Source organism: Carcharodon carcharias, chromosome 3 (genome assembly GCF_017639515.1).
Source record: "Carcharodon carcharias isolate sCarCar2 chromosome 3, sCarCar2.pri, whole genome shotgun sequence".
NCBI lineage: Eukaryota > Metazoa > Chordata > Chondrichthyes > Lamniformes > Lamnidae > Carcharodon > Carcharodon carcharias.
In genome coordinates this window covers 65,394,476-65,406,481 of record NC_054469.1, presented here as the reverse complement: position 1 = coordinate 65,406,481, position 12,006 = coordinate 65,394,476, and the positions used below count along the sequence as shown (strand labels likewise).

Here is a 12,006-nt window from a genome sequence, read left to right as displayed (position 1 = left end):
GAAAGCAAGAGCGCTGGGATTTGTGCAGATCTCTGGTTTTCCACAGGTGCAGGGTGCCATTGACTGCACTCACATGGCATTTAGATCTCCATGGCAACTAGCACTCAACTACATCACCTGCAAGGGCTTCCACATGCTGAATGTTCAGCTGGTGTGTGACCACCACATATGCATCCTACAGGTCTGCACATGATTCCCAGGGAGTGTCCATGATTCCTACATTCTCAGTAGGTCTCAGATCCCTGACATCTTCCAGGGTCCAGAGGGGCTTCAGGGTCTTTTCATGGTGAAGGGCTACCCACAGTGCATGTGGCTGATGACACCTGTGTGGTGGCCTCAGACTGCAGCATAGCATCAGTATAATGAGGCTCATGCTATGATCAGACTTTGATGGAGCAAATGATAGGCATTTGGATAATGAGGTTCCAGTGCCTCAACAGGTCCAGTGGAGTACTGCAATACAGTCCACCGAGGATGTTGCGCATCACTGTGGCTTGCTGCATGCTCCAGAACTTGGTGCTGCAATGTCGGGGTGGGAGGAGGAGATGGAAGATCTGCATGTCTCCTGCGATGAGGAGGATGACGAAGGGGATGACGGTCCTCAAAGGCAAAGATGCCGTCAGTAGGCCATTGCACTGGCCAGATGAGTCAGGCGTGCTCGGGAGGCTCTCATAGTCGCAAGATTTGTGGAAGATGATGATGAGATGCAGTGAGGACAATCCATAGATCTGCACATTGCCTCTGTGAATGTCTGACTCCTGACTGGCTCAGGGCAGCTCAATTGTGCTCTGTGACCAGGGCCATATCATGAAGACCCAGCTGCGTAACTTTAAATGCACCTTATCTTTTGTCCACATTCAGCCCCTGACCCCTTCAGGAGCACAGCATCAACAGTCACAGATGCTGAAGAGATGGGGGCCAGTCCCACCTCAAAGAGGTGCTGAGAGCACACAGAGAGAATGACGGAACTCTGTGATGCCTGCCCACAAAATTCTGGCAGCAATGACCAGCACCGTCAAGATGCAGATATCATTAATGTGTCCAGTGAGTGTGAAGTCAAACCACCACTTTGCTCTGAAGGTTACACATTGTGCAGGGAAGAGGCCCTGGACTGAGACACCTGCCTTTATCTTGTGCAGAAAGGTTTCATATCTGAGTGACAAGAACACTGCTCATCAGAACAAGGAGCCATAGGCAAGGAGACACACTTGAGAGTTTATTTACAATAGTGAACATTATGTACAAGTTATTAACACCCGTACCAAGGCTGTGCAACTACATCTTCTTAACCTTCCTAACCCTGCTGTTATGTCTTGGTGCTTCCCCTGATATCCACAGCAGAGGTGGAGGAAGCCTGCTGACTGCTACACCCTGTCTGTAATGACCTTGGCAGGCACTCTCTGGAGGGCCCCAGCCTACTTTGGGTGTCCAGCTGTGGGTCAGCCACCCCTCTTTGGCCTATGGAGCTGGAGCTGTGGGGTGTCAAGGGCAGAAAAGATTTGGATTGGCCAGACATTCCCGGAGTCACTTGGATGGATAGCCCCAGGTGGGGGGGTGGGGTGGCATACGCCTGCTGCTCCTCCTCCCAATGGGTACCAAAGGGCCCTTGGCTGACTCCTTGAGGAGAAGGGGAAGCTGGAGTGAGATCTAGCTGCCCCGCACTCCTCTCACATACACATGTTTAGAGGCCAACAAAGGCATCAGCGATGGAGTTCAACTTGCGCAGCAGTGCAGGACCAATGTCCTGGACCAAGGTCTCCATGGCGGCTGCCATCCTACCAGTGTTGTCCTTGGTACATTGGCTTGCCAGCACTATCACCTCAGACTGAAGGTGGACGGAATCCTCCAGTGTGCCTTGCAATCTGAAGAGTGCAGGAGACATCTCTTCCTGATGTTCCCAAGCTTGCCTTTGCAACTCCAGCAACTGAGGCATGACTGAGTCCAGAGGCTCATCATCTGACTTGGAATCTAGCCTCCAGAAGTCCTCCAAGTGTCCTGGGAAGTCCCTGCCACTGTCTGCTGTGGATCAGACAGTGCAATATGCTCACCAGATTGTGACCCCGAAGTTACTCTAGAACTAGGTCCCACCGAGGTGTGTGTCTCTGTGATGGTGGAGGGTGTGGTGGGTCTTCAATTAGGGTGTCATCAGATTCAACTGCTGAGGTGTCTTCAGGGTTTGAGTTGAGGACCTGGCTCATGCACCCATTCCTAGATGTGACCATGAAAGCAAGGAGAAATAATTAATGCATGGCAGGGGACTGCGGAACAGGGGAAGTGAATCATAGCATGGTTGTCCAATGGGTGTTACACAGCTGGATCCCCACTTGGTTGAGCACCGCCAACCTCACTGTCAGCACAGGAATGATCCAGATCATCGGCGTCCAGCTGGATGGCTCTGTTTTCAAAGTTTGTGAAGACCTTGATGTCGGGCATTCGTCCACCGGTCTGTGACTTCTCCCTTTTGTTGTGTGCCATCCTGTCCTGCATGAATACAAATGGAGCGAACGTAAGCAGGATGCCTGCCAGGCCAGATGAGAAGGATGCCTGGGACGTGTGGATGGTGAGTGGTGCCATAGACAGGATGAGGGCGCGATCCACAGGGCAGATGAAGCTGTGTGTGAGAGAGTGAATGGTGATATCCCTTGAACTGGCAGTGACTGAGACCTCTGTGATGTTTGATGGATTTGAGAGTGTGCGAGTTAAGAATGAGGGGAAGAGTGAGTTACCCTGATGGAACGAAGGAGATCATTCATCCTCTTTCGGCACTGGGTGGCTGACCTCTTTTGCAGGGTATTGGCGCTGACCACCGCTGCCACCGTCTCCCATGCTGGATTTGTCACCTTGCTTGCTAGTCTTCGTCCAGAGCAGGCATAGAGGACTTCACGGCGGGCCTCCATTGCACCCAGTAGGTGCCTGAGAGAGGCATTGTTAAATCTGGGGGCATCATGTTTCCTTCCTTTGGCAGCCATGACTTTCCAGCAGCTTTTGATCCCTTAGTGAGGTCTAGCTCTGTGCAGGAGCACCCTTTAAATATGGCATCCGGATTAGTGAAGGCCTGAGGTGATGGCTGGGCAGCTGAATCAAATGGGCGCCTGCCCATTTTTGACTCAAAATGATCCGAGAACCATTTTTGCTTTAGCTATAGCTTCACAACATTGATCATGAACCTTTAGACAATAATGCACTCAAACGCCCAAATCTCAACATTAATGTAGCAAACTGCTAATAAACAGCAGTTTGAAAATCACGGAGTGTTTCCCGTGCACACGTTATTAATCAGGCAGTATATGCCAGGAATGCGACTATACGGTGTAAAAACCCACCACTGTGGCCGGCACGTAAAACGACTCTTCACACGCTCGCTACCGCAGTTAGTGCAAACTGGGGCGATTCCCCCCGAGTCTATGCTTTTCTGAAGTATATAGATGCAACTCTTGAACCTATCTGGGTAAGTAAGGTGTCTTAAACTGGGAGTTAAGCCTTCTATGCACTCTTTCCAGGGTCTCAAAATCTCCCATTGTGTAAGAGGACAACAACTGGATACTGTATTCTAACAGAGGACTAACCAAGCTCTTGCATAAGAACAAAATGATCCGAGAACCATTTTTGCTTTAGCTATAGCTTCACAACATTGATCATGAACCTTTAGACAATATTGTACTCAAAAGCCCAAATCTCAACATTAATGTAGCAAACTGCTAATAAACAGCAGTTTGAAAATCACACTTCTCAATTTTATTTTCTGACCACTGGATGTTCCTCTTTGGAATGTCGTTACAGTCCAGCAAGGTAAAGAGAGCATAAATGGGCATGATATGTTGTAATTCACTGTTTTGTTCATCATTAAAGTGTAGTGTTTATGAAAGAGCTTCTTTACTGCTAATGGTATTCTCTCCTGATGCATACAGCCCAAACCCTATATATGCATTAAATTAATTTCCATGGGTTTAACTGGTGAGAAAAAAAAATCACCCATCTAGAACATTTTCATCTCAATTTACAGAAAATATAATGTCTAATGAGAAATTTTCTTGCCTTCCAGTTGTTTGGACAGAGACAGAAGAAAGAGTCAATGAGATCCAGACACATTCCATCATTCTGACAAGGGTTGCTGGTGCATGTGTGTTTTTGCAATATCTGAAATATGAAAAATGCAGTTTATAGTAGATAAAGTTTGGGATTCAAAGCACTTGTTAGAGAGTAAAACCACAAGATTCCATGGGTTTTGAACAAACAAAATAAGTGCGTTTCCATTGTTTCTGCTTAAATACATTTCAGATTATATAATAACAAACTGAAGGAATAATTTTAATTTAGGGCTTTCAAATCCCAGATTTATTGTACAATATCTCTAATAAAGGTTGTTATAATCCTGGACCCAATGCCCAAGTTTTTGGTAAGATCCGGTTAGGGACGAGTAACGTTTTGTTTATAGTAGATAAAGTTTGAGATTCAAAGCATTTGCTAGAAAGTAAAGCCACAAGATTCCACAGGTTTTGAACAAACAAAAATAATATTATACAAGAACAAAAAGATAAACCAATTTGCAATATCTAGCTTATACCCTAACATTCAAGGATATTATGTGGTACATGTGAATTAACAGGCAAACTGTGGTCGAACGTACCACACTGCACGTTAAATAGCAAATGCAACCAAGACAGGGTCCGCAGATTTATCAACAATCCACCCAGATGTCAGTAGCACTGTGAGTCAACCAATGTCACAGAAGCTCTTTTTCTCCTGAGGGATTCCAGTCTCACCTTCCAAAATCTAGCCTTAGAATTCTCTCCAAAAGTTGCTCCAAATCAGACAGCCTCAAAAGCAGCCCACCTCACGTGGTTTCAATCTCATCTCCTGAGATTCCATTCCCCTGGATTCCAGAGTATACATTCAATCACCAACTCCCAAGCTCTTTGGCCAGGCCAAGCAGAACACTGCTCCAAAGAGATACATTCTTCCCAACTGCCTGCAGCAGAGTCACCAAACTTCTGCTGCCTTCTTGGATCTTCAGGGCTTCTCCCAAGTCCTTGTTGATTGCCAGCGCTTCTCTAGAGCCCTCACCACTTAAAGTCTGGCAACCACAGCCCTTTTTCTGCTTGGAGCCTCTTTTGCTGCTCCTCTTTCTTTTTTAACTGAGCCCTCTCCCTGTACCTTGCCTGGGACTGCCTCTAGGTACTCTCATTGCCCCCTCTCCCTGACCCCTCACTATTGTGGTGATCTGCTCCTGGGTCACAAGACCCCATTTCTGCACCTTTTTTTGTGCTGGCACACTGGGCCCATCCTCAGCCTGAAGAAGTACAGAAATGCTTGATTGCACATGTACCACCCACTCCTGGACCATGCATGTGCAAAACTCCCAAGGCCAGTCAGGACTTGGAGTTCCTGCTCTGCGCTCTCAATGCTAAGGTAAGTCGAGATCTCATAACAAGTTTGATGCTCCTAATGAATGCAATACTCTAGATATTTAGATGGCTGTTGCTCTGATTTTCTCTCTTTACTCTGCTCTTTCTAGAACCAAAGGATTCCTGATGTTATTCTCAAATCTGAAATGTGGGACAAATTGGGCCAGGAATATTTGACCACCCAGGCCAAGCAGATAAATTGCCTGTTTTCTTTTAAGAAACATTTGCAACCACACCATAGCTAAAAACAGATTACAACAGCAACTTATATTTTGTGACATCCTTTGAACCAGAAGCAGTGCAGTACAGTACAGAAAATTTGTAATTTCTTAAAAATGTCTGTGGTATCTGTAATTGTTTTTAAGAATGTTTCAAAAGGTTTGCATCAATGGTAAAAGGATTAATTGTAATTTTCTTGGATAATAATAAATACTGGTCCATGTGACCTGGTGACATTTGACCTGGAAGTAGCCCCAACAAGGAGGAAGTTAAGACCAGAAGCTCTGTGGCTGGCAAACAAGAATAGAAAGCAGCAGACAAAGGAAAGCTACCAGTTGGAATGTGAAGGCAATCAGCACACAATTGCAGATACAAAGAAAAAGCAGATAGAGACAAAATAAGGTGCACATATAATTTAGGAACTGTGGTGGAATCGAGAGAGATGATGGTGAGGTGGAGATGGGTGTCGCCATGAAAAGTATGAAATGTAATGCTGTGCTTTGAGATGATGTTGTCAAGGGACAGTGTGTAGATGAGAAATAGGAGAGGACCCAGGATACACCCTTGAGGGACACCAGAGGTCATGGTCCAGGAGAGAAGCCATTACAAATGATTCTCTGACTACGATTACTAGATAAGAATGGACCACGCGCACAACCATGGGAAGGTGGGGGGGAGGCACACTGCTTGAGTGGCAACAACTAGCTAAGTGTGGGATCTCTGCCCCTAAGTGGGAGGATGTCCTGCCCTTCGCTACAGCTGGCCAATCTGATTGGTAGTCTCTGCAATGCCAGAGCTCAGTGGTGGGTGCTGCCGGTACTGCAAGCAGGCCCATGATGAAGGCCCCAGTGGATCCCAGACTCAGGTAAGTCAGAGGTATTGGGCAGGAAGGGGCCAGGTGCCTTAGGGCGAAAGCTGAGGGGAGTTGAGCTGTGGGTTTTGCAGTGCAGGTGGGGAGGAAGGAAGGTGGAGGATGGTATCTTTGTGTCCCAATGAGCAAAAGGCACCCCCTTAAAGGTAGTATCCCCTTTGCTTCCTGCCCTTTTAAAAACTTTTTTTGAAAGAATGGGCTGCCCACTCCCACCTACCTGCCTGCGAACACCAACCATGTTATGGCATGGGCAGCATAATTTTGGGCTTAATTGGCTTGTTAACAAGCTGAATTGACATTTATTTACATATGGCAGGCAGGCTGCCATTGCCTGCCCACCCCCTCTATTATGGGGATCAGCTTGGGGGTAGATGAGAAGGTGGTATACTTGCCTTTGCTCCTACTTTATGTGCCCCTGTCACCCTGAAAACACGCCCGATGGGGAGCTGTAAGATCCAGCCCAATGTCTCATCAGTAGCTACCATTGCAGTATACTCCACAGAGTCAGGTCTCATGTTCTAGACATTGCCTGAAGAATTAAATACTTTCCAATTTGTTGAGCCCTTTTTTTTTGATCTATTAATAATTGGTCCCAATCTGAATTGTTAGCTGTCTGTAAACAGCCCAACTCAAATCTGATCCCAAAATCAGACAGGACTGAATGCTATTCTGCAAGTTTTGAGGTTAGGTATGAAATCTAGTTACCTGTAGTGTAGTTTAACAACGTAACCTTAATCTATGCTTCATCTGCCCTCTGATAAGGCAGCTAACATTTAAATCCCACACAACTTTAACCCAAGTTTTCTCAGTCATTTTTTAAATCTGTGTTATCATGCACTTCACATTTGGCTGAAATATAAGGCCATCATTAGTATAATAGAAACTCATTGAAAATTCAGAGTACTTACTGATTGTAAAATCTGAACATTGGCTTGAAGGCTTTGCAGCTAAAAGGACAGCAAAAACAGCAGATATATCAGTATTTCAAAGATTCCAACATTACATTGCTGCCTTAGGAGGAAAGAGTGTACAAATAAATATCTTTAATAATTACTTTCTGGTCAGTATTGCAATGTCGAGAAAATACTGAAGTAATGATTGAAAGGCAAGGTGAATAACTTCTGCAGGATTTTACTGACACCAACAGAATGTAGCTGGTCTGAAAGGAAATCCACTTAACTTGCAAACCTCATTGCCCCAGTCCTCTATTTTTAGGTTTAAAAAAACTAGAGGAATCTTTAGATGAGAGGATTTTCTCATAATTTTGTTCAAGTTCTACTGGTGACTAATGAGTAAGTAACCTATCAATGATACTGTTTTCCATAAACCCAACATTTTTTAATAACTGTACCATTAACTTTTAGGCAAAGTAATTGAATTTTAAACATTCAAAATCTAACTAGAGAATTGGAAAAAATATGTATTAAGCTTTCAAAAAATCCTTCATGTTTTTCAGAAAAAAAATCATCATAGAATTCAATGAAAGGCTCACAAAGGCTCGAAATGCCCCACACCCTAGTTCAGTCAGGACAAAGGACCCAGTTCTAGCTTTGAATAAGTGAATGGGTTTTGAGTGGGTTAAAAACTTACCCAAAGATTACTTCTTTCCTTTGAAGAGTAAGGCCAGGATTTTTGAAATAACAAAAAGCCTCTCTGAGGTTGCGAAAATGGCAGAAGAGACTGAAAATCGGAAGTCCCACCCCCAAACACAGCGCCTACCCTTTTAGGGGGGTGGGAATGGACCCCAGTTCGGCATTTACATAAATGCATTTCTTGGAGGCAGCTTCGCATATAAATCAGCAGCTGCCTCCACTCATGTCTAATTTTGGTGACCCAGGTGTGTGAAACACAACGTGTGTAGATTAGACATAAACTTTGTCGAGTCCTTTGGAGTGGTGGGGTACCCCTTTGGATATGGTCCCAGGACATCTTTAGAGAAGGTCAAATACGCATTTAGGGAGGTCAGGTACTATTTGGGAGAGGTCAGGTACAATTTGGGGGAGGTCAGGTGCCTCTAGAGAGAGGCCCCTTGGGATTGTTGAAATTAGGCATGAATGTGCATGAAAAGTACAGAAACACATTAACTGTCATCGCATTGGAACTGTCAAAAGTGTCAGAATGAACTGTCAAAGGCAACTGTCAAAAGCAACTGTCAACTTGTCAAGGTATTTAAAACTCCTACCTTATAAATCATTGAAAAACATATCTGGAATGTTTTTTTAAAAAAATCATTGTTTGCTTTTTCTGGCTGTTGACATAAGCCTGAGGGCTATCATTACTAGATTTGTGGTGCATGACAGATTTCAAAACCTTCCATTATCACAGTAGGGAGCCTGCCATTTCACAGTTTGATTGGCAGCTCCAAGTAGTTAGAGGTTCTTTGAAGTAGGACTATGAATTTCAATGCTTGTTTTTATAAGGGATTATGCAGGTGAATGAATTGTTTGTTCTTATAAGGGATGATGTAATTGAAGGAATGTGAATCCAGTGATTTTTTTTTTACGGATGAGTGGATTTAAAACATAAAGTCTGCAATAGACACATAGAACTTTATTTTATTTCATCTCTGCTTGGCTCCTGAGGTCTGCCCATGGTGGATACTGGGTGAGTTGGCATGGTGGGAATAAGGGCAAAGGATGGTGGGTGGGGGTCATGGGTTTTCATGAGTTGGTACTAAGCTGGCATGGCAATATAAAGTGCCCTGGGGGTGGGCAGAGGGGCATGAAATGACATGGAAATTATGACAGGCCATGGGTGTAGGCAGAGGGAGATCAGGTGGCATGGAGGTTATGAGAATCCATAGGGGTGAAAAGAGGGACCTAGGTTGTCATAGAGTGTATGAGGAGCCATGAGGAGGTTGGTTGAGGGGCAAGGGTGGGCATGGATGGGTCATGGGGAGAGTGTGCATGGGTTGAGGGAGTGTGAAGGATCAGGGCTGGTTAGATGTTTTATGTTTTATTTTTAAAATTCAACATAGTACCAGAGCACAGAAGCAGGCCTTCTGCTCAAACCACCTCCGCACCTGGCAGTCTCTGCACTCATTCTAGGGTCACCCAGCTCGACTCCCAGAGAACCCTGCCACCCCAGAACAAAAATTCCAACCTCCAGGGCACTTTCTCCTTGATTGGGTTTGTGGAGCCGGGAAATGACTTGACTCTACACTCCCGACCCAGGAGTGAAAATTCAGGCTTAAGGTTTTTTTTGATGGATATATGACTTAAATAGAGGACAGCTTCAAGAATCTAATTCCACTTCTTTAAACGTTCTTCATGTGTATTTTGTGGAAAACCTAAGATCCACGTTGAATTGGCCCTAATGAAATGCTGAATAAAGTATCATGCGAATACAGAGTCGCTTTCTGTTCCTAACGTGATAAAGTCCAAAGGCGTTCTTCAGAATGCTAGGTGTTCCACTTTTATGGCCATGAAGATTAATTGAAAGAGAACAAGCCAGATAAGAGATCACAGATTGTGTACTTACCCTCACATTCAGCTGGCTGATTTGATTGGAAACATTCTGAGCGATATGACATCCACTAGTTTTCATTTCTACAATGTCATCTTTATTTTTTCTTATCTAAAGTTACAGTAAAACAATTGAATTAATCTCATGTAATAATACAAGACATTTGCCGTTGTACTAAAATAATAAGTGCAATCCAGTACTCAAATACAGTTAAAACTGACATGTATCATTCAGGACTACTTTTACATGTTAAAGCTTAATATAAAATTTAATGTATGAAGCAGAATATTTAATTGGAAGTATCTTTGTTTAGGCTGGCTAAATAATAGTTTTGTAAGAGTTACTTAATTAAAGAATACTATTTCTACAACCTAAGTAATTTATATTCTTAATAAAATGGTAACAGTATTTTATATTTCAGACATTCCCAGGTATTACCTGAATAAATTGTTGTTCCAGATCATCATTATTTAGTTTAATCCTCCCAGATGGTGAAGTCTTGAATTCAATGTTCTTTAGGTTACCAGTTTGAAATATCAAATTGCCATTATTTGAAGTCATTCTTGGTCTTGTAATAAAAAAGATACTTGAATTAACAGAAATTAACAGATGATGGATACCAGCTTCAAAAACTATACATATGCATATGTTGTTCTTCAAAACTTAGTAATATTCTTTGAAATGATTAAAGTGATACCTACTGGTCACTGCTGATAGCTCTCTCCTGTCGACTATTTCCATCATTTTCAGATTCACATTTTAATATAAAAATTGCAATTAACAGCCAGACAGAGTGCCTGGAGTAAGACATGTTAATTGCATATCCTTTCAGGTTCTGCTGATTATGGTGGTCGGTTGAAGTAATTGTTCAAACTCCAGATTTTGAAAAAGTGTACCTTTAACCCAATCAAATGAACCTTGATCATATCTATCATCAGATTAGATGTACAATTATAAAGTATTATTAGCCAACTAAGATATAAGACACGACTACAAAAGCAAAATACTGTAGATGGTGGAAATCTGAAATAACTACTGTTGCATTTGCTTTTTGTTTCTAAGGCTTATGGTATAGCACTTCAGATAAGCCCACCAGAAAATGTTGACTTTTAGGGTCAATTCCCAGTGGCACATTCAGAGAGTGCAACCATGTATTCTGTGCGCACAGACCACAAAATCAGATGGGCAGGCCCAAGTACTGGCGTCGCTAAACGCCAAATTTTCTGATGGAGACATTTTAGTTTTTTTTTAATAAGACGTTTGCACTCACCAAGCTCACCCCCAAAAACAAGATAGGAAATATACAGAAACGAAGGACAGAAAAATACCAAACGATCTCTCGTGTCTGTCCATGGTATGACTTCCAGACAACATCAATCCTAGCTACCATAATCTCCCAACCACCAGCTGCGCAAACTCTCGAGAGAGACAAAAACCATAGAGGAAAAAACATTTTGGTTTCATTTAACTCTAGAAAGTTCCTCTCCAACCTTTGAGAACAATTAAACAAGTTCCAGAAGACTACGGTGATTGGGAGGCACACTCCAATACTTTCTTCATAAGGTTATATTGGCCAGACACAGAAACTCATCCTGTTCCCTTTACACATTTGCAGTAAATCTATTTTCACAGCATATGTTGGCAAAATATTCCAAAAACAAGTACATGCTAATATCTAATCTAGGTCTGTGCATATGTAATTTATACTCATGTCTGTTGGTCCTCTCTTAGATGACTAAGTCAAATATTCTATCTAATAATTTCACTATTTTAAAGACCTAAGTCAAATCTTCTTAAAGTCTATGATTTTCTAAGTAAAGTTCAGCTCAAAGGAAAGCAGCTGTGCTTACATTTCAGGTTTCTATTACTCAGGATGAATTCTGACACAGTGACAGCCCTATCTGGTTGCTCTGAAGAATACCGCATTATTGAACTTGGACTCAACATCACATCACATTAGTCAGATGTTATATTGCACCTTCCATGAACTCAGGACATTCCAAAGCACTTTACAGCCATTGAGCACTTTTGAAATGTAGTTACTGT

The 12,006-nt window shown here is 43.1% G+C and overlaps 1 protein-coding gene across 1 annotated transcript in view; it reads right to left on the bottom strand.

Moving 5' to 3' along the window:
• cubn (cubilin (intrinsic factor-cobalamin receptor)) overlaps positions 1–10,521 on the bottom strand; it is a 457,032-nt gene extending 446,511 nt beyond the window's left edge. Inside the window, 3 exon segments of the mRNA XM_041183948.1 lie at positions 4,036–4,137; positions 9,976–10,071; positions 10,399–10,521. Coding sequence (XP_041039882.1) covers positions 4,036–4,137; positions 9,976–10,071; positions 10,399–10,521 — 321 coding nt within the window.
• Positions 10,522–12,006: the final 1,485 nt, after the last annotated feature.